This window comes from Aspergillus welwitschiae, assembly GCF_003344945.1.
Source record: "Aspergillus welwitschiae strain CBS 139.54b unplaced genomic scaffold BDQ94scaffold_5, whole genome shotgun sequence".
NCBI classification, from domain to species: Eukaryota; Fungi; Ascomycota; class Eurotiomycetes; order Eurotiales; family Aspergillaceae; genus Aspergillus; species Aspergillus welwitschiae.
The window spans coordinates 1,069,947-1,090,652 of NW_020798699.1; the positions used below are offsets into that span (position 1 = coordinate 1,069,947).

A 20,706-nucleotide genomic window follows, 5' to 3' on the forward strand; every position below is an offset into this window, starting at 1 on the left:
TTCATGCTCATTCATCCATTCTTAACACTCATGTATTTCTAGTTATATTCCCAATGAGCGTTGCATTGAATAGAGCATTTTTATTTTTTTCCTTTTCTCTTCTTGTCACCTGAATCATTTTCATTTCGTCTTTGGCGTGTTCGACCAGATCCATTCATCCACCGTAGCTTGCGCGCAGACTAACAAGCTAGGTGTTTGAGGTCCATGCAGGGATCCGTCCCCGGGTTCGAAACAGACTGAGGAAATGGGGTTCGCGTATTGATAACCTGATAATGGTGACGGGACCTGTGCGCCGGTTCGGAGAGAAAAGAGTTGGATCTTTCGCTCGTCGGATGCTAGCATGAAGGGTTAATTAACTCTTGTCATTACCCACTCTGGATAGGTAGAATAGCTAGAGAGTGTGAAGTAGGAGAGGGGATACACACCACTAGCGAGGAGGCCAAGTTCCAAGCTGATGTCGAAATCCGGTATTCCTTCGGGCGAATAGTCCGCAAATGTAAGATATGGTTTAGTTGACGTGTGATGTTTTTTGTTGGGTTGTGGATTGCGTTGGAGGCCGTTGGCCGGGTATCTGATGTCGTACATTTGGAGCTGTTATAGTTTGAATGAATATTTCTGTCAGATACGATCCTCGTCGAGCTATATACCGGTGTGTGGGTGGGAAGGGCATAACACGTACCGAGTTTATACCCGCCACGACGATCCGATAGGGATCTACTCTTCGCATCTTAGTGACTGCGTGGGGGTGTTGAAGTCGGGTTGCGCTGCCTCCACTGCGCAAGTCGTGGAGGAATATAGCCGAGTCTTTGAGACCAGCGGCTATTACGTCGGATGAGAGCCATTCGACACTTGAGACGATAGCATGGGAAGAGTCTACCCGGCGATGTAGAATCGGTTTCCCTGTTAGTATATCGTTCGGGAAGGACTTCTTCGATAATGCCCAGTAGCTGCCGAATCCCTCGAGTGTGTATAGTCCGTCTGAGGTTCCGACGGCGAAAAGCGGCATCTCGCCGGTTGGGCAGGCGGACGAACACCATAGGGATGATGATGTGCGGAGACGGATGGGATGGTAAACTGCATAGTAGTAGGATCGGAGGTTAGCAAGCTTGATCGTTGTGGTAAGTGTGTAACGACTGAGAGTGCGGGCTTGCTATCTAGGTACGTACACGACGTGGGCCACCGGTAATCTCCACCTTCGTCAGGATCGGGCAGCATTCGCGGTGCCAGGAAGGAGTCGCCGTTCGGACCACTATCCATCGTCGCCCTGATCCTGTCAGCTAGCTAGCAATCACAGGATGGGGAGGATGGTGTCTTTGATTCGTACAATAGGTAGCCAGTGTGGCTTAGTGAGACTGAGGATAGCTGTGGGGAAGCTAGTTAGTGGGGATGTTTTGGAAGGGGACTGAAGCTGGTAGATATACTCTGTAGGGTTCTTTGAAGAGAACACGCTCCATCGTGCGGTTATATGTCCATTTATCTTGGTCGCAATCCGGGAAGCATACCCTTGGTCGGCGGTTAGCTTGCCGGATACACGACCGCGCAGGACGGAAGGTTGAGCTTACGAAACAGACGATTCACCACCACGATGGCCACCTTCAGGATTGTTAGATTGCATCAATGAAATGGTCTAGATGTAGGGATTAGCTTACTGGCTATCAAGATGCCTGAGCGCTTGTTGCGCAGCACATGCTTGATGCTATACTCATCAGGCCAGGGCTCGAATTGGTGAAGTTGGTTTCGACGAAGCTGGCTTGCGTAAATCAAGCTTCTCTGTTCTTGTCGGATGCTGGAAGATACAACTTCAGACCCAATCTCCCTCTGCACTCCCAGTAGAGGGTTTGACAGAAAAGCCGCCCTTTTGATTTTCTCTTTCGTGGCTCTTTTCGTCAGATGGATCTTCCTTTGGCGCTTCTATTTAAAGAGTCAGTATGATCGAAGAAGACTGGAAGGCATGACCACCTACCTCTTGATCTACGCGCTTCCGTTTAACGGAGTCTTGGGTATATTGCGATCCTGGGGTAGCCTTGTGATTGGCCTGGATCTTGAAGTACTTTTTCTTTTCGGGGTCTATTGAGCGGTCAATCATCGTTGCCCCGGATGAAGACAGAACCACGTCATTTACCATAGTAGAACCCTGGAATTTCCCTATTCATTTTTCCTGATGTAGAAGGGATCAGAAAAGAGCAAGAGGGCGCGTATTTCTAGATGCTGAGGGGCACGTCTCAGGGTTGACGCATTCTAGTTTCGAAGTCGTCGGCGTCGGTGCAGATCACTTGACCGTGATCCTGCTCATCATGCGCAACGCACTAGAAACAGCACAGCTCTCACCTTCCTCACCCACAACAGTCGCAAGTCGATCTATTCACAGCTAGCGAGCAGTCTGGTTAATTAAGGATCAGGGACCGCGTTGATCAGTAAGACTCTGCAAACGTAAAGTTCTCCATCGCGAGAGCCATCAAATGAAACTGACATGACGTCGGGTGTTTGATTATGTAATCTACTGGTCCTCATTGGTCCATCCTGTCACTCCTCTTTGTATACATTCATCCTCATACAGTTCTACTCTTCACTATTTTACATTGCTTTCGACCGAGGTTAGATATTACTTGAACCTTGATTCACTGGACTCATTGTCACTATGCATGTTGGGCTTCTTATCGTCAAATCACTAATGATACCCCCAGCATCGCTTACTCCTGTTACTATAGTATATACTATACTACAACTACTTGACAACCGAAATGGAACAGGCAGTTCTAGTACTAGTAGCACTAGTATCTGGTTTGCAAGCTGATGTCAGGTAGTACTATATGTGCGGCCTTGAATACCAGCCATTAGCATGATGTCACTGTTATTTCTCTTTGAACGGAAGCGCTCGAGTAGTTGAAAGCGTATGTCAGATCGCTTGTCGCCAGATACAATAACGCTGGTCGCATATTGGTAGTTCTTTCCTTTACTACTACTAATGATGACTTGCCTTTTTTGAAGGAATTAATTATAGCATTGCTCCTGTCGACGTCCCTTCCGTTGTATGCCTACCGAGTCATTCGATCCCAGTACTGGCATTTTCTTTCCACTTTCTTCTGGAGGATGTCATATCTTACACGTTTATAGGTTAACATTTTCCTGGCGTCTATCCGCTTAGACCCTTATCGTTCATATGTGATTGCTGAGCTCCTCGTTATAGCATCCAAGTGTCCCCTCTATGACTGCGATGCCCTTGCCTTACCCCAAGGACATGGATACCGAGCATGAGTATGTTGAGAAGATATCGAGAGAGGAGAAGACACCATCCGACATCCATGATGGTGAGGGTGAAGAAGAAGAGGATATCGATACTCTCATCGGGGAGTTGGAGTCCGTGGATGGCGGTGCGGAACTAAACACACAGGAGAGCCATCAAACCGGTCGACTTCGCCCCGTCTCAGATAACCTACTGCAAACAGATTTCCTGACAGGCCTCGATGAAAGTGAGGCGATACTCCGTCGCAAGAAATTTGGCTCCAATGAGATGAAGGAGGAGAAAGAAAACCTCGTAGTGAAATTCCTGTCGTTCTTTGTTGGACCCGTGCAGTTTGTTATGGAGGTAAGTGCACCCCGACATGGGAATCCTCATCATTGTTTTTCTTTTCGCTAATATTGACGTTTTTAGGCGGCAGCCGTGTTAGCTGCTTACCTCCGAGACTGGGTAGACCTAGGGGTTATCTGTGGCCTCCTTTTCCTCAATGCATCTGTGGGGTTTGTCCAGGATTTCCAGGCTGGGTCTATCGTTAAGGAGCTGAAGAAATCACTGGCGCTTAGGGCTGTTGTGTTGCGGGATGGCAAGATGGCAGATGTTGATGCAGCTGAACTGGTCCCTGGAGACATAGTGAAAGTCGACGAGGTAACAATCCTGCCGCGTCTCTAACTGCCTACAGTCTCTGATCATTCCCACAGGGCACCATAGTCCCTGCGGATGGCCGAGTGATGACCAATTCGCCTATTCAAGTCGATCAATCTTCTGTGACGGGCGAGTCATTGGCAGTTGACAAGCACAAAGGAGATGTATGTTACGCATCATCTACTGTGAAGCGCGGCTACGCCCGAATCCTCATTACAGCAACTGGCAATTGGACATCTGTAGGACGTGCTGCCGCGCTGGTCAATGCTGCGTCAACAGGCACCGGCCACTTCACCGAAGTTCTCCATGGTATCAGTATTGTCCTCCTTGTCCTTGTCGTCATAACCTTGATTGTTGTCTGGGTATCGTCATTTTACCGTTCAAACAATACAACAACTATTCTCGAATTCACCCTGGCCATCACTATGATAGGTGTTCCGGTAGGCTTACCAGCTGTTGTCACAACCACGATGGCCGTTGGTGCAGCGTATCTGGCAAAGAAAAGAGCGATTGTGCAGAAGCTATCTGCTATTGAATCCCTCGCTGGAGTCGAGATACTCTGTTCTGACAAAACCGGCACATTGACAAAGAATAAATTATCATTGACAGAGCCTTACACGGTGGCTGGAGTCAATCCTGAGGACCTTATGCTAACAGCGTGCTTAGCTGCTTCCAGAAAGAAGAAGGGTATGGATGCCATTGACAGAGCATTCTTCAAGGCCTTGAACGAGTACCCAGACGCCAAAACGATGCTTCCGCAATTCAAGGTGCTCGAGTTCTCCCCATTTGACCCAGTCTCCAAAAAGGTCACGGCAGTAGTCCAGTCTCCTCAAGGTCAACGAATCACGTGTGTCAAGGGATCCCCTTTATTTGTACTGAAGACAGTCCAGCAGGATCATCAGATACAGGAGGATATTGAACAGGCATACAAGAACAAAGTGGCGGAGTTTGCAACACGTGGGTTCCGCTCGCTTGGGGTGGCTCGGAAGTGCGGTGATGGCGAGTGGGAGATCCTGGGCATAATGCCATGTTCAGATCCTCCACGGCATGATACTGCAAAGACTATCAAGGAAGCTCAGACTCTGGGGCTGTCTATAAAAATGCTGACGGGAGATGCTGTTGGTATTGCTCGCGAAACTTCACGACAGCTTGGATTGGGCACAAATGTCTACAATGCAGAGCGCCTTGGGCTCGGTGGGGGAGGAACAATGTCCGGTTCTGAAGTTTACGACTTCGTCGAAGCTGCCGATGGATTCGCAGAAGTCTTCCCTGAGCACAAGTACAACGTGGTGGACATCTTACAACAGCGCGGATATTTGGTTGCTATGACTGGTGACGGCGTCAACGACGCTCCATCACTCAAAAAAGCCGATACTGGAATTGCAGTGGAAGGTTCCTCAGATGCTGCGCGCTCAGCGGCTGACATTGTGTTTCTTGCCCCTGGCTTGTCTGCGATCATCGATGCTTTGAAGACTTCGCGCCAGATCTTCCACCGTATGTACGCTTATGTGGTATATAGGATTGCACTGTCGCTACACTTGGAGATATTTCTAGGATTCTGGATAGCCACCAGAAACGAAAGCCTTAACCTTCAGCTTGTGGTATTCATCGCCATCTTTGCCGATATTGCGACTCTGGCCATCGCCTATGACACTGCTCCATTTTCCAAGTCTCCTGTGAAATGGAACCTCCCAAAACTTTGGGGGATGTCTATCCTTCTCGGTATTGTACTCGCCGTAGGCACATGGATCACACTTACTACAATTCTGACTGCTGGGGAGAATGGTGGCATAATGCAAGACTATGGGAAGCGAGATGAGGTCTTGTTCCTCGAAATTTCGCTGACAGAGAACTGGCTCATCTTCATAACGCGATCAGATGGGGCTTTCTGGGCTTCAAAACGGCCATCCTGGAAGCTAGTAGGAGCTATTGCAGCTGTGGATCTCGTGGCGACTTGCTTCTGCTTATTTGGCTGGTTTGCTGGTGGACCAACCTCGTGGCCTACAATTCTCCGCATCTACGTTTTTTCCTTTGGGGTATTCTGCATAATGGGTGGCCTGTATTATCTGCTGCAGGGGTCCAAGAGCTTCGACAACATTATGCATGGCAAGAGTCCCGTAAGAACCGCTAAGCAACGTTCTATCGAAGATTTTAGTAAGAATTGCCCCTCACTTATGTGACCAGATACAAGGACTGACTCAATACAATACACAGTGGTTATGATGCAACGTGTATCTTCGCAGCATGTGACAAGCTCGCTGAAAAGTATGGAGAGTGGGCAAGTCACCCGTGGCGTCTAGCGCTGTTTCGAATGGGTCTGTTCGGTCTGTTGTACTCCTTTGCGTTCTTTGGGCTCATTCCATGGTCCGAGGTCATGTATATCCTCCAGGCCGTTCAGATTGTGGATCGCTGCGCTTATCAGAGGTCTAGCTCTTACTAACCTCTCTATTGTTGCTCGGAGTTACCTATACGTTTCCTTGGATCTCCTGTCTGCCAAACTTTTTCCTATCATGATTGTAAGCAGAGCTAGTAGACCGTGAACAATGGATATCGGTGATTAAGAGTAGTAGGCTCTCAGGAGTTCCATGGCTTACATTGACTACGTATTATACTAGTTGTCTGTTCCGCTGCATTCTGCTGGTAAAGACTACCAATCTTTTCAAGAAACATCATATATGACATGTCATCTTCACAACCTGCCATCAATCTTGATTAAATGTTATATGTAAGTTTCTTGCACACTCTCTATAACCCGCATCACATCTACATTGGTATGCCCATTTTGTGTCAGTGTCAGACCCACACCCACACCTGGGCAAAAAAGCTCGGACCAAACCTAAAATCCCTGGAGATCAGACGGCCTGTTTCAGATATCTACTACTATATGTTGCTCTGGATCGATTATCAAGCAGATGATTGCTGTTCTTTCAGCAATGACGATAGTGTATTAGGGATTACTTTGCCGAAAACGAGCTATGCAATACAATAAATACAGAACAAGGAAGGTGCGAAGAGCAGATCAAAAAGGTACAGTATACAGAAATAGTAATTGCCCGTGGCCGCTGTCCCTTGATCTTGGTCGTTGTTTCCTTTCTGGGTCCGTTGTCCTTCTGCACTTCGTTTCTTGTTTCATAACTAATCCAATATTTGTGTTCCTAAATTACACGGGGCGATGATGATAAGTGTAGGTCATAATGTAGTTGACTGTGATGTGGGTAAGGCGCACACCGCTGAAAGAAAAGGGATATACATTGCAGCAATAACAACATGCAAGCTGGATCACGTATGAGTTAAAGAAAAGGAAAGTAAAGAAGGGGGCGACGTTAGGTGGGAGGAATTAAGGAGGAAGGAAACATTTGGAGCGAGTGAAGGGCTCATAGAAAAGAAAAATATGTGCACTGATCAGAAAATAAAAGAAGAGGTTATGGATGCAAATCAAGACTTGGAAGTCAAATGGTCTACGGCCTATGGAAAGCGGTTAGCACGGGGGATTCCCCTATTGACGGTTTGAAAACATACCTTGTCAAGGTTGTAGTCGAATTTCTCCAAAGCTGAGAGGGATTCCTCTCTGGGAAATCCCATGCCTGTCAGCCGCTGGAGGATTTGGTCGTCTTCGGTGCCTGTCTGGAGAGCCCAGCCGGGTTCCTTGCTGGCTTCTGCATTGCCCGTTCCGTTTGCCCCGCCAGCAGCAGCACTGGCGTTGTCAAGAGGAGCAAAAAGTGCTTCCCAGTCGTGAGTCTGAGGTTTCGCGCTGGGCTCGGCCGGCGGTGCAGCAGAGCCGGGAGGCGAGGAAGATACGTTCTTGTCAAAGTTGAAAAATTCCGAGGATGCGACATCCGCACCTGGATGGGGAGACGTCTTTTGTGCTGACGGGTTGTCGAACGAGAAATCGAAGTCCACGTTGGCTCTGGCGTTATCGGGCGCTTCAAAGTCATCGTCTTCATCTTCGGCCTCCTTTGCTGGCGCGAGGTTGAGGCCGGCGAAAGCAGCCTCAAAGTCAGGCGCGCCAGCCTTGGCCCCTTCGGGAGCAGCTTCGGGTTCCTTTGTACCGTCACGTTGGGCTTCACCACCCACGATCGGTGCCCCTGTGCTTGACTCTACTGAGTGTGGAGCATCGGGGGCAGTGGTTGGGTCTTCACGGTTCGGCAAGAGTCCGTTGTACTCGCGTGGCAAGTCTCCCGGCTCCTGTTTTTCAACGGAGTCCTCATACTTTGGGGGGCTTGGCTGCGATTCCGCCGCAGGGGGCTGGCTTGCAGTGGCCGCATTGCCAGGAGTGGGGAACGCTGCCAGTTGGGATGGCTCGATAGAATCGGGGTGGGGTGCTGCGGCGATTTGAGTCTGCGGAGGGAAGGCGGGGGTGAAGTTATCCTCGAAGCCCATGGGTGCTTCGCTGTCGGAGCTCTCATCACCATCGTCAAGTTCGCGAATGGGAGGAAATTCTGACTCAGGAGCGGCCGGGGCTCCGTTCGTTTTGCTTACTCCAGGCCCACTCTTCATGGCAGCAAAGGCTTCTTCAAAGTCATTCTCTTTCTGTGACTTGGAGCGCTGATGTGCTGGCCCGCCGAACAGTTCATCAAAGCTGAGATCCTTGCGCTCTGCAGGCTTGTCCTCTCCGGAAGGCGATACGGCGCCAACTGCAGGTTGTTCACTTGCGGCGATGGATGGAATCTCAGGGAATCGCTCCTTTGACTCCTCGGTTTCATCAAACGGAGAGGTGGCGGGCTGTGGAGACGAAGGGCCTGCCACTTCACTAGTTGCTGCCTGCGAGGCAGTTCCTAGACTGGCCGTGTCTTGACCACCAAATCTGCTGCCTGGCGGCGAAACCTTCGTTGAAGAGGTCGCCGAATGGGTCTCTCCAAGAGGCAACACACCCGGTGTCAATTGCCTAGACTGAGCCGGGGCCGGAGGCTCTAACCCAGGACCAGGAGTGAATGGAGGCGGAGACACTGACGGAGTGGGCACCCCAGACGTTGGCTGAGATTCAGCTCGGAAAGACACTGGAGGCGGTGGTGTAGCGGTCGTCGGTGGTGACGTGAAGGCGGAACCAAACAGGCTATCAAAGGCACGCTGCTGATCGCCAGAGATCTGCGGGGATAGTGCATTGCCCTCGCTCGATCCAGTAGCCGTACGCTTGAAGAACGGGTTGGTGTTTTGACTCGTCGTCGACTCGGCTGGGCTCATAACAGGGGCAGCATCACTTGGACCGACAGCACTCTCCTCCGATGCTTCAGGTTGCTCCTTGGACAGAGAATCGATCTCGAGCTGGATCTTGTCGCGCTCTCCCTCCACAGTTGCCAACTGCTTCTTGTTGATCGCGACCAGACCTTTCTGTTGCCGGGCCTCTGAGCGAGCCTTGTCGAGGGCAGGCTTGAGCTGAGCAACCGCAGCGTTGGCTTGACGAATCTTCTCCTTCAGGCTTACGTTCTCCTGCTGATCAGCACTGAGTGCAGCTGATACCTGGTTGTACTGGTTTTGTAAATCTTGACGGCTTCCCTCAATCAACGCATATTCCTGCTGCAACTTGCCAGTCTCTGCCCGCGAGGTCTTGAGTCGTTCCTCCAAAGCCTTAAAGTTTTTCACTTCTTGCTCGTACATAGCGCGAGCCTGAGCGAGACGAGCCTCAAAGTCTCTCTTCTGCTGCGAGGTCTGCGACAGATCCTGCTCGGCAGAGGTTCGCTTCGTTTGAACGTTCTGCATCTCAGTAGCCAACGAACCGATCTGATTGGACAGGTTGGCAAGCTCGGTAGTTTCCTGGGTCAGTTTGTTTGACTCTTCGGGGTCGTTGTCTCCCAAAAGATCATCCGCCGGGGGCGGGGGTGATCGAACGGGTGGCGGAGCACCAGCTGAAGCGCCAGTCATCTGTGGCTGCAGGCTCTGTCCAAAGGTTGAAGTTGGCACAAACGGCTTGAAGGTAGTTGAGGGAGCTTGGGGAGATGCTCTCGAGCCGGGGGAACCAGGAGTCTGGAAGGCGGTATTTGAACCCCCGGTTGACTGGGGGATTTGGGAAGGAGCTACCGGCGGTGCCGGTGCCGGTGCCGGCGCAGAAAGCGCATCTAGGCCAAACAAATCGTCAGCCGCCGAGTGTGGTGCTGGAACTGGGGCTGGCGCTGGAACTGGGGCTGGCGCCTGGGCAGGAATAGGAGCTGCTGGGCCGAAATGCGAAGATCCAGGACGGCGCATGCTCGGAGGGATCAAGGCGGGAGGCAATGTCTGAGGCAGCGCCTCCTTTCCGCTACGCGTTAAGCGAACCAGATACATGGCGACGGCAAACTCGTCCTTGGTCAACTGTCCGTCCGCATCGATATCTGCGAGATCCCAAATCTGAGCTAGCGTCTCCTCAGGCAACTGTGCACCCATGAAGAAGGCGACGGCCTGGTCACCACTAATTGAACCTGCCTTGGCCGTATCAACCGTAGCAAAGATGTTGTCAAACATGGCCTTCTCTTGCGGCGAAATCAGCCAGTCACCACCGGTGGCTTGAGCGGAGAGGGGGGAGCCGAAAGGTTGCCTATTGATCGGACTCTGCGTACGCTGGGGTCCAGTGAATTGCTTTGGAATCGCAGGCACCGGAGGAACCTCGAGACCTTGACGGGAACCGACCGACGAGCGGATCGAGCCTCGGCGAGCGGCAGCATCATAGAGAGCGGGTGGAAGTGTCTGGGGAATTCCCCTCATCGCACCGGACTTGTAGGACGTAAGGAGGTGCATGGCAATGACAAATTCCGTAGCATCCAGAGCACCCTGTTGTCTTCTATCCGCCAGATTCCAGATACGACCAAGGATCTCGTTCGGTAACCGTGCACGCTCGAAAATCTGTTTGGCTGTCTCGCCTGTCATGATGATCTGATTAGCAATCGGGTCCATGCCTGGTCGGCCTCGGGGCGCTAGCTGGAGGGGTATATGTATGTACCTGGCAGTACCCCACTTTTGGACACATCCGATTTCTCAAACAGCGACAAGAACTTGTTCACATCGTCTGGATTCAGCGGAGGGACCCTGATCGGCGCGTTTGCGCCCGGAGTAGGGCTGGTAGTGCCTGCTTCACGCGGGTTCGGGGTGGCATCGACAACGATCCCTTCGAATTTGGGCAGAGGCCCGGCTGCAACGGTGAACCATGTCAGCAAAAGTTGCATTCTCATCATCTATTGTTCTATGTCGGGGACCAGAACGGGCACCTAGCATTCACTCACGTTGAAAGGCCAGTTCCTCTGTGGGTGCGCGACCCGCCTGAGCGTGTCCGATCAGCCGCATGACGACACCAAACCCAGACGGGGTCAATAGACCCCGATTTTCCTTGTCTGCGATCTGCCATATCTATATCACGTCGCCATGATCCAGTTAGCCGTCTGATTCCGATTGCGATTGCGCGGGGGAAAGCTTTCCCCGAGAGTGGTAGGCAACGACATACCAAGCCGAGGGTTTCCGGGGCCAGCTGGGTCTTCTCGAAGAAAGGAACCGCGACCTCGCCGGTGATGACGCCGAGGTTTGTGGTATCGGCGGCCTGGAAGAGTTGGTAGAAGACCCGTTTCTCCTCCGGGGTCAAGTTGAGATTGAGGTTCCGAGCTGTTTGGGGGGGAGAAGAGAACATCCGTCAGTTCCGTTGTTCGGTCGTCGTCATATTCGACGGGGTTGGGCCGTTGTCCCCTGAGAGCTCGGGCGGGCGACCATTGTGCAGCCAGGACACGAGGACTCACCGTTATCAGCCATAATTATAGCTCAGGAGGAGCTAGCCTCCCTTCCGTAGGAACACTGTGCGCCAAATAATTGACCGACAAATTCCGAACGGGGGAGCGTTGAAGCAGAGCAGGAGAGACGGCTGTCAACCTTCGAGGTGGAAGACAGCACGGGGCATGGATGGCCAAGGCGGCAGCAGCAGCTCTTCTGAGGGGAACTGAGAAAAGGCAGGATTGCCAGAAGCCACAAAGCAGAGGGAGAATGGGAAGGTCCGACAGCTGAAGAATGAGAGCGGATCAGAGGGGGTAGGGGAAACGAAAGATAAAAAAAATAAAAAAGAGGATAGTAATCCCGAAGTCAATCAAATTAGGGGAGAAGGGGGAGGAGTAAGTAGGAGGAGGGAGGAACTGGCGACCAGAGCAACTAGAGCGAGCCGAGCAGCGCAGAGGGGCCGCCAGCCAGGACAGCTCCTACATTAATTACCTACTACTACCACTACTGCTATGCAACCCCCCCCCCCCCCGGGCGGTCAGCCAGTCACTCCCTCCCTCCCTCTCCAACACCGACGTCAGTCCAGTTCATTTTCCATCTCTCTCCACCCTTCAGGGTCCGAGGATTACTTACTACTCCCTAGAGGCTCACCCGGTCGGCACGAATCCGACTGATGGATGCACCTCGGCGGAAGCAACTCCTCCATTCCTGGATGTGGCGCAACTTAAAGTAGGGTCTCAGAGTTACTTTCGCCGAAGCTATCTACCCTCCTATTATTCTACCCATTTCAGTCCCCTTCATCATGCAAATAAGCGATGGGGGAGTACTAGTAACAGCCTGTTCATCCCCGCTCATCGTCAATTCCTTTTTGTTTTACCACTACAGGGATACTCATCAAATCGCTCGAAACTTGCAAAATGTAGATTACAATTCTCTTAGGCGCCCAAAAAAATCCTGCATATGAGTTTCGAACGAGCGGGTAAATTTCATCGCTGCTTCAGGGATATTAGAAAAATATACTCAGACAAAAAGAAAACATAGTCTGTACTACGGAGCCAAGCTTCTCCTTCCTATTTGCATGCAGCCAGAGTCCCGCTGCTCATTTGGGTATACAACCTTGGCCAACGCCTGTCCCCAACGGAACAATTCCCATTGCTTCAGGGCGAGCCACGGCTTCCACCCGGACGGCCCGGCCGGACCCCCCGCGCGACTCCGGTCCAAAATTCGGTCAGATCTAGTACTCGGCCTCAACTTCCTCCTCCAGGGAGTCGCTGGCAACCTCCTCGTAGTCGCGCTCAAGGGCAGCCAGGTCCTCACGGGCCTCGGAGAATTCACCCTCCTCCATACCCTCACCAACGTACCAGTGGACGAAAGCACGCTTGGAGTACATGAGGTCGAACTTGTGGTCGAGAGCGGACCAGGCCTCGGAGATGGCGGTGGTGTTGGACAGCATGCAGCTACATTTGACCTTCCGTTAGCTTTCTTATGTCTTGAAAACGTCGCATATCAGATGGAGAAGAACTTACACAGCGCGCTTGAGGTTGGCAAGGTCGCCGTTGGGGACCTGCTGGGGAGGCTGGTAGCAGATACCGATCTTGAAACCAGTAGGGCACCAGTCGACGAACTGGATGGTGCGCTTAGTCTTCAGGGTGGCCACGGCAGCGTGGGTCTCCTTGGGGACGACATCACCACGGTACAGCAGGCAAGTGGCCATGTACTTGCCGTTGCGGGGATCACACTTGACCATCTGGTTATTGGGCTCAAAGCAGCTCATGGTGATCTCGCTGACGGAGTTGGACTCGTGGGAGGCCTTGTCCGCGGAGATGACGGGGGCGTAGGCCACCAGAGGGAAGTGAATACGGGGGTAGGGGACCAGGTTGGTCTGGAACTCGTTGAGATCGACGTTGAGGGAACCGTCGAAACGGAGGGAAGCGGTGATGGAAGAGACAACCTGGGCGATCAGGCGGTTGAGGTTCTCATAGCTAGGGCGCTCGATGCCGAGGTTGCGGCGGCAGATGTCGTAGATGGCCTCGTTGTCAACCATGAAGCTGCAGTCGGAGTGCTCAAGGGTGGTGTGGGTGGTGAGGATAGAGTTGTAGGGCTCAACAACGGAGGTGGCGTTCTGAGGAGCAGGGTAAACGCAGAATTCCAGCTTGGACTTCTTGCCGTAGTCAACGGACAGACGCTCCATCAGGAGAGCACCGAAACCGGAACCAGTACCACCACCGAAGGAGTGGAAGACCAGGAAACCCTGGAGACCAGCGCAGTTGTCGGCAACACGGCGGACCTTGTCGAGAACCTGGTCGATCATCTCCTTGCCAACGGTGTAGTGACCACGGGCATAGTTGTTCGAGGCATCCTCCTTGCCAGTGATCATGTTCTCGGGGTGGAAAAGACTGCGGTAGGTACCGGTGCGGACCTCATCCACAACATTGGGTTCCAGATCGCAGTAAATGGTACGAGGGACATACTTGCCCTGACCTATAGCCCCAATTCATGTTAGGATGTGCTGCGGGCAAACGGAGGAGCGGGATACACGGGGGGAAAGGCTATGGGAACGTACCAGTCTCGGAGAAGAAGGTGCTGAATCCGTGGTCGGGGTCATCCTTCTTGCGCTCCTCGGTCAAGTAACCGTCGGCCTGGCATCAACAAACAAAGATCAGTGGGGTTGCTCATCGGTGTGGAGTGGCAACTCTCGACAGAGGCGTGCCTAGGCGTTTGTTTTCACATACCTGGATACCGTGCTCAAGGCAGTAGAGCTAAACAACACCGTTAGTCCACTGTTTATCCCAATAATATATGGCATATGCCGATGTTGTTTGATTTTCTGATGACTGTTTCAGGAAAGGAGGGGTCGATTCCCCCGTGTCTAAACATACCTCCCAGCAGGAGTTGGCAATCTGGCAACCAGCCTGACCAACTGTGAGGGGAAAACACAAACATTAGTGACCACGCGAAAAATCAAGCGGCGGCGAGGGGAGGGATTGGGCACACACCGTTCAAAGAAATAACTTCTCTCATTTTGGCGAGTCGAATTGATAAGTTTCAGATATGGATTGATGGAGGGACACGGAGTGGGCGTGGAATGTGGACAGAGGGAAAAATTAAAATACCCAAGGGCGATCTGTACGGGGGTTTCAGGGGTAAAGTTAGTAACCTAACGAGCCACCACAACACAGGGCACGAAAGGGGGTAATTGGAGATGGTGAATTGATGAAGGGGAAGGGAAAGAGAGATTCGAGGGAAAGGGAACAGGTGGGAAATTAGTAAAAACGGGGGGGAGGGAGGGAGAGGCCACGAACCCTGGGGAACTGTTTGGTTAGTGACAATGGAGGAGCAGGACGAGAATCGGTCGACTCGATTTGTTGTGGTCTTTCATGCGCTGTCAACCCAACGATGCCGCCGTGGTTGATCCGTCCGTTGGGTCGCGTTGGGCTATGAGCCATCTGATTGGCTGCTGCCCACCTGGCGGTCAACAGCTGAGTCAGCACCCTGTTCCGGTTAAGATCTGGTCACGTGTAGAGCAGTGACGGCATGACGAAAGATCGCCGAACATCAGCCGGATCATCGCAGTCCATGGATTGCTACCACCATTACCATTGCAATTGCCATGTTTTCTGCTCTCAATTGATCACTCATCATTGCCCTGCACCGTCTGGCTCTGTAACTTATACTCTCATATAAAACTCGGATATCCCTGAAAACAAACACCAAGAATATACCATCTTCCATCCTCCACCCCAGCTCCGATCTAGATCTCCAGCAAGCTTCATTCGAGTACCTGTCCCAATCCCACACCTCTTACACGATATCCAATCCTCTAACACAACATCGCAGACCCATTCCAGCTTTTATCCCACTCTACCTCCAACAATGACCATATAAATCAGTCCTACACACCACGAAACACCCCCCCTCATCGACCATAACCAACCAACAATGCCTCTCACCCTCCCCCTCCTCCCCCGCCATGTCCCCTCCTTCCTCCCTTACATCCTCCTCGCGCTCCTCCTCCTTACAACCCTCGCAGCCGCCAATGTCGAAAAGACCATCTTCCTCGCCCCTCCCCCTACCACAATCCCAACCCCACATCCCCCAATCGACGACCTAGGTCTTGCGCGCCTCTCCCCCTCCCACCCCATCCTCCGCACACACCTCAACGCATCCTTCCCAACCCAATCCTCACCAGGGACCGAATCCTGGTTCTTTCTCCAAAATCTCACTCCTGGCCGACGCTATGAAGTACGCATCTGTTGGCTAGCAACTGTACGTGATCCATGCCGTCTACCCTCATTCTTATATACTGACTATACAATCAACAAAAAAGCAACCAACATCCTTCACCCTAACAACATACACCCTCCCGCACGCCCTCTCAGATACCTTCCTCCTATCGTCCATAACAAACTACTCCTCCTCACGCCTCGCCAGCACTCCAGACTCCGAGTTTGACCTCAATCTCGACGACACAACCACCACCAACTTCAATCCCGAAACTCCCCTCGACAGCAACGAACCCATTACAGACTCGGTCCTGTTTCTACGTATCCGCGCCGCGGCAGACTATTACACCACGGATAAGGAGCTGATGACGCATGTGCCGCCCGTGGCGGTGGATGTGATTCTGGATCCGTTCCTGGGGAATGTGTTTCCAAGGTCGTTGGTGCCGACGGCGTGTTACGGGGTAATAGTGGCTGGGGTGGCATTTTTGGTGGGGAAGTGGGTGGTTGGGGAGTTGGGGAGAGTGGTGGATGATATGGCTGAGGAAAGGGAGAAGGAAGAGGGAGATGAGGATGTGGATGGGGCGATAGTAGATGGGATGAGAGAGGGGAAGAAGGTGCGGTGATTTATGATTGTGTTCTCAACAGGTACATACATGCATGCATGGTTACTGTGGATGATATTTGCATATTGGGTATGCTACTACCATGATGGTCACTTGTACTATTACTCTTTGAATATTACTATTGTACTCAATTTTATTAATGAGTTATAATGACACAATTTCTTCATCAAGACACATCCACGCATACATACATACAACATGGCTTCATTACACAGGCGCTGCGTCTATCTTACCGTCTTTGTATGAAAGCACATCCAAAAACGAGAGTAAACAGAACAAAAAGAGCCCCAGAATCAATCCGTCACAATCGTCGCTCCACGACCCAGGCAACAAAACAATAGGGGGAATATCTAATGCGAACCTCCATCCCAAGTAACAAAAGCACAAACTTGACGAAAGCAAAACACATAGAAGCCATATTGATCTACCTGTAATTAGATCTTTGTAACAAATAAGCCATGATCACATTTCCAGACATTATTAGATAGATAGAGTGGGGAAGATGAATATTGGGCTTGATAGATTGATTAATCTTCAAAGAAATGCAGCACCGCACGCATGCCCTTACTGCCCAGGCCATGCGGCGGATAAGCAATAAAGAGCGGGTCGTCCTCGGCGCCAAGCTTGGCCCGGAACTCACTCTTGCGCACCAGATGGAACTGCTTAGCCATGGTGTCATAGGTGTGCTGGAGCATCTTGATGCGGGCACCGCGGAGGTTATGGCCGGGGGTCAGCGAGGACATGGCACCAGCGCCGAAGGTGAAGGATTTGACACCGGCTGCAGCGGCCGTTTGGATGGCGTGGGTGACAATGTGTTCGATGACGCCGTTGGGGGAACCCGGGAAGTCGAAGCTGTATTTGATCTGCATGCCGTGGACGGGGGCGAGCGTGGCTAGGGCGACGAAGGCGCAGATGGTGCCCTCCTTGTCGACGGCGTAGAAGTACCAGCGGTGCTCGGGATCGCGCCAAGGGCGGATCTCGGACAGGTGCACTTGTGTGCCCTTGCGGTTGTTGAGCCAGTCCTGGATGCGCTGGTCAATCTTCTGGCGGATCTCGTCGGAGACCATCTCGCCTTTGGTCACGGTCACGAGCTTGACGCCCTCACTTTCGGCGTGTCGGATCTTGCGGGCGATTTCGCCGTCCGAGGCTGCCATGTTGCGGGCTGGGTTCACACGCTCCTCGGCGATGCAGGACAGCGTTCGCCAGCCCATTCGCTCGCCCAGGATGGTCTCGACTTCGGCGGAACAGAGCAGCCAGACTGGCTTGTACTTGGTCTCGCGCCGCAGCCACTGCAGGAACTGTGTGATCACTTGGCGGTACTGCTTGGGATCGCACAAGGGGTTGCCCGGAATGATCACGTAGTTGCTGCTGCTGGGCACGTAGGAGATGGCGGCACCAGTGCCCATGTCGCGCCAGATCTTGAAGCGCTCATCGCCCCAGGAGGTGGAGGTGGCATCGCCGTAATTGGCAATGAGATGCTCGAGCGGCTGCAGCTGACTCGTATCCTGTGCGATGGCACCCCTCCTGTCGCGCGCCCACGGAGGATCAATAGTCGATGACTCCGGGTGCCGCAGCTGTGCCGTCACTGGCTTGGCCGGGAAACTGCGGGGGTCGCGAGGGAAGAGGGATGCTAGGCGAATATTGCCCAGTTTCAGAAGCAGCATCAGCAGACGCTCCAGACCAACACCCGCTCCAGCGTGGGGTGGCGCACCCCAGCGGAAGCCCTCCATGTAGTCTTCCATGGTATCGGGGTCGATGCCAGAGCGACGCATGTTCTCCTCCAGCATGTGGGGGTCGTGGATACGCTGGCCACCGGAGACGATCTCCTGGCCGCGAACGAAGATGTCGAACGAGTTGGTGTATCGGTCATCGTCGGGGTCGGGCATGGTATAGAAGGGGCGTGCGCTGGCGGGGAACTTGTCCAGGATGTAGTAGTCGGTGCCATACTTCTCCTTGACCAACTCACCCAGACGAATCTCATCGCGGGTGTGGAGGTCCTCATCCTCTGGCAGCGGGTTGCCGTCCTCGTCGCGCCAGCCGGAGTCATTCAGCATCTTGATACCGTCCGCGAAGCGCAGAATGGGGGTCTTCTCCAGCCACACAACATCTTCTGACGGGAACTGGTGCTTCACGGTCTCCACCTCGCGGCGGTAGCGGCCATACACCCCTTGAAGGATGGACTTGATAACCGCGTCCAGCACGTCCAACATCTCATGGTAGTGCTCTTCAATGGCCATCTCGATATCCAACCCGGTGTACTCAGTCAGGTGGCGGTGGGTATTAGAGTTCTCCGCTCGAAACACCGCTCCAATCTCATAGACACGACCGAAATCAGCGGCAATAGCCATCTGCTTGGCCAATTGTGGACTCTGCGCCAGGAAAGCATCTCGCCCGAAGTACTGCACGTGGAAGACACTGGCGCCCGACTCGGTGGCAGAGCCTTGCAGCTTGGGTGTATGGATCTCCATGAAGCCCTGCTCATCGAGGGCAAATCGGAAGAGGTTGCAGATGGCGGATTGAATGCGGAAGATAGACTGAGAGGTCGGGGTGCGCAAGTCGAGTAGACGATTGGTGAGACGAACGCGATCGGGGATGTGACTGCGACGACCTTCGATGCGCTCCTCCTCGGCGGTCTGAATCTCTGCCTCATAGATACTAAAGGGGACGGGTTCCTCACGACGCACGACCTGATGAAGCTCGTCGATGGAGATCTCGACGTCATGGATGGTACAGCCCAAGATCGGCACCTGAGGCTTCTGGACGATGCCCCGCACGCGGACAATGGAACCCAACCGCAGATGCTCAGCCCAGTGAATCATAGCGATGGACTTGACACCTGCCTCCTCATGCAGAACACCCTGGAAGGTGAGCAGCTGCTGGCGGAACACTAGGAAGACTAGCTTGGCACTCATGCGACGGATGATATGTAGACGGGCTGTAAAACAGATCTGCTGGCCCACCAAGGATTCGGAAATGGCATCTAGGTTGGTACGGACCTCACGAGGGCGTGTCCGAGACTGTAGCAGCGGCAATTCGCCGTAGCGAGCCTTCATCTCCGAAGTCTCCTCGCGGGTGGCATTGGCGACTTCCTCCTTCCGACGCGAATCAGACTCGTCGGAATGACGCTCCTCGCTCAGACGGGACTTCTCTTTGCGCTGTTTACGTGCCAGGCGTTTTTGCTGGTTTTTACTGATGCTGCCTGGCGACGAAGAGTCATCTGAGCCGTCATCGGAGGAAGAGGCATAGTCGCGATCGCGCAGGAAGTTGCTGAGGATGCTGCGACGGGGAGACATGGAAGTAGCCGAGGCGGGGGTGCTGTGAGCGGACTCATCGTCGGGAGACGACTTGGTGGGTTTGATTTTGGACAGCGCACGTTTGATAGACATGATGGGGGCGGGAGGATGGGAGTCAACACCTCCCATGTGATGATAGGATTGAAGGGGTATAGGGGAGGATATTCCAGAGAGAAAAGGTGAGGAAGAATCACCGTCAATGACGGGAGAGAGAAGAGAGGAGAGGACAATGGGAGGGGGGGTACCGTCAGCGCTTATAAGTAGTAAGGATGGATGAGTTGGGCACAGGGTTTTCCAAGACAATTAAGGTTAGGAGGAGAGCTTAGCAGGGCCTTACAAACCCAAGAGTCGGCCAGAACGTGAGAGAAGTAATAGAACTAGTAGCAAAAAGCGTTGCAAATCAAAAGTGAGAAATACGAGGGCGCAAATAAAGGCTGGCGGGTCGATCCCGAGGCAAGTGATGTCATGCCTGTGATGATGCAAAAGCCGGGATATCAAGAGTCTCCATCACATCGAATGGGAATTCCAGCAGTGGAAAACAGGGTCCAGCAGAGGAATGAAGGACCGATGATGTGGTCCAAGACCTCTTTTTGCCAACTACTAGAGCCGTTCCTCATTCCCAATTCTTTACGTTTTGTCTACTACTTCCTGCATGAACTGCATGACTACCTTTCTGTGTCATTTCTAAACCGATCATCTCTGTTCCTCCTCCGGCTTGGCTTGGCTGTGCTGTGCTTTGGATCTCGTCTTCCTCGGCAGCTGCTTTCCGTGGATCAGGCGGCCCTTAAACCTCCCTCAAACGTAAATTAATCGCCTTTCATTCCAATCAACTGATTACTATTCTACTGGAACGGAAGGTCTGGTCTGGTTTGCCTCCGACCTTCCGGGCGCTCTCTCCCAGAGTTACTCTTTGGAGACTCTCTCTCACACTCTCCCTCTCCTTCCTCCGTCTGTTCCTGCCTCGGATCTCTCGTAACCTTCTTTTCACTACTAGTTACCACTTACTTACCTCTTTGAAACTC

At 52.6% G+C, this 20,706-nt stretch overlaps 7 protein-coding genes across 7 annotated transcripts; 3 read left to right on the forward strand and 4 right to left on the reverse strand.

Annotated features, from left to right (window-relative positions):
* Positions 1-120: 120 nt before the first annotated feature.
* Positions 121-2,086, reverse strand: BDQ94DRAFT_167280 (uncharacterized protein; the record flags this gene model as incomplete). The annotated part of the gene is made up of 9 exons (XM_026770769.1): positions 121-335; positions 426-591; positions 680-1,074; positions 1,167-1,264; positions 1,325-1,362; positions 1,422-1,503; positions 1,563-1,593; positions 1,650-1,911; positions 1,964-2,086. The coding sequence occupies 9 exons, from the start codon at positions 2,084-2,086 to the stop codon at positions 121-123; spliced, it is 1,410 nt and encodes a 469-aa protein (XP_026630233.1).
* A 1,119-nt stretch (positions 2,087-3,205) lies between these two features.
* Positions 3,206-6,320, forward strand: BDQ94DRAFT_184041 (plasma-membrane proton-efflux P-type ATPase; the record flags this gene model as incomplete). Its single annotated transcript, XM_026774547.1, has 4 exons — positions 3,206-3,586; positions 3,653-3,883; positions 3,937-6,034; positions 6,124-6,320. The coding sequence occupies 4 exons, from the start codon at positions 3,206-3,208 to the stop codon at positions 6,318-6,320; spliced, it is 2,907 nt and encodes a 968-aa protein (XP_026630234.1).
* A 383-nt stretch (positions 6,321-6,703) lies between these two features.
* Positions 6,704-7,426, forward strand: BDQ94DRAFT_137710 (uncharacterized protein). Its single transcript, XM_026765098.1, is given in 3 exon segments — positions 6,704-7,346; positions 7,359-7,361; positions 7,404-7,426. 1 exon segment carries the CDS (start codon positions 6,856-6,858, stop codon positions 7,054-7,056), a length of 201 nt encoding a protein of 66 aa, XP_026630235.1. The 5' UTR covers positions 6,704-6,855; the 3' UTR covers positions 7,057-7,346; positions 7,359-7,361; positions 7,404-7,426.
* BDQ94DRAFT_106723 (EF hand domain protein) lies at positions 7,186-11,590 on the reverse strand. Its single transcript, XM_026763472.1, has 5 exons — positions 11,289-11,590; positions 11,071-11,194; positions 10,791-10,979; positions 7,400-10,710; positions 7,186-7,345 (listed from the first exon to the last, which is right to left on the reverse strand). Exons 1-5 carry the CDS (start codon positions 11,466-11,468, stop codon positions 7,316-7,318), a joined length of 3,834 nt encoding a protein of 1,277 aa, XP_026630236.1. The 5' UTR covers positions 11,469-11,590; the 3' UTR covers positions 7,186-7,315.
* A 614-nt stretch (positions 11,591-12,204) lies between these two features.
* BDQ94DRAFT_137716 (tubulin alpha chain) lies at positions 12,205-14,865 on the reverse strand. The gene is made up of 6 exons (XM_026765099.1): positions 14,542-14,865; positions 14,425-14,465; positions 14,278-14,304; positions 14,109-14,184; positions 13,072-14,026; positions 12,205-13,002 (listed from the first exon to the last, which is right to left on the reverse strand). Exons 1-6 carry the CDS (start codon positions 14,564-14,566, stop codon positions 12,780-12,782), a joined length of 1,347 nt encoding a protein of 448 aa, XP_026630237.1. The 5' UTR covers positions 14,567-14,865; the 3' UTR covers positions 12,205-12,779.
* A 619-nt stretch (positions 14,866-15,484) lies between these two features.
* BDQ94DRAFT_167284 (uncharacterized protein) lies at positions 15,485-16,391 on the forward strand (the record flags this gene model as incomplete). Its single annotated transcript, XM_026770770.1, has 2 exons — positions 15,485-15,811; positions 15,873-16,391. 2 exons carry the CDS (start codon positions 15,485-15,487, stop codon positions 16,389-16,391), a joined length of 846 nt encoding a protein of 281 aa, XP_026630238.1.
* A 118-nt stretch (positions 16,392-16,509) lies between these two features.
* Positions 16,510-20,105, reverse strand: erdS (aspartyl-tRNA synthetase, cytoplasmic). Its single transcript, XM_026765100.1, has one exon. The coding sequence runs from the start codon at positions 19,811-19,813 to the stop codon at positions 16,919-16,921; it is 2,895 nt and encodes a 964-aa protein (XP_026630239.1). The 5' UTR covers positions 19,814-20,105; the 3' UTR covers positions 16,510-16,918.
* Between the last annotated feature and the right edge of the window lie 601 nt (positions 20,106-20,706).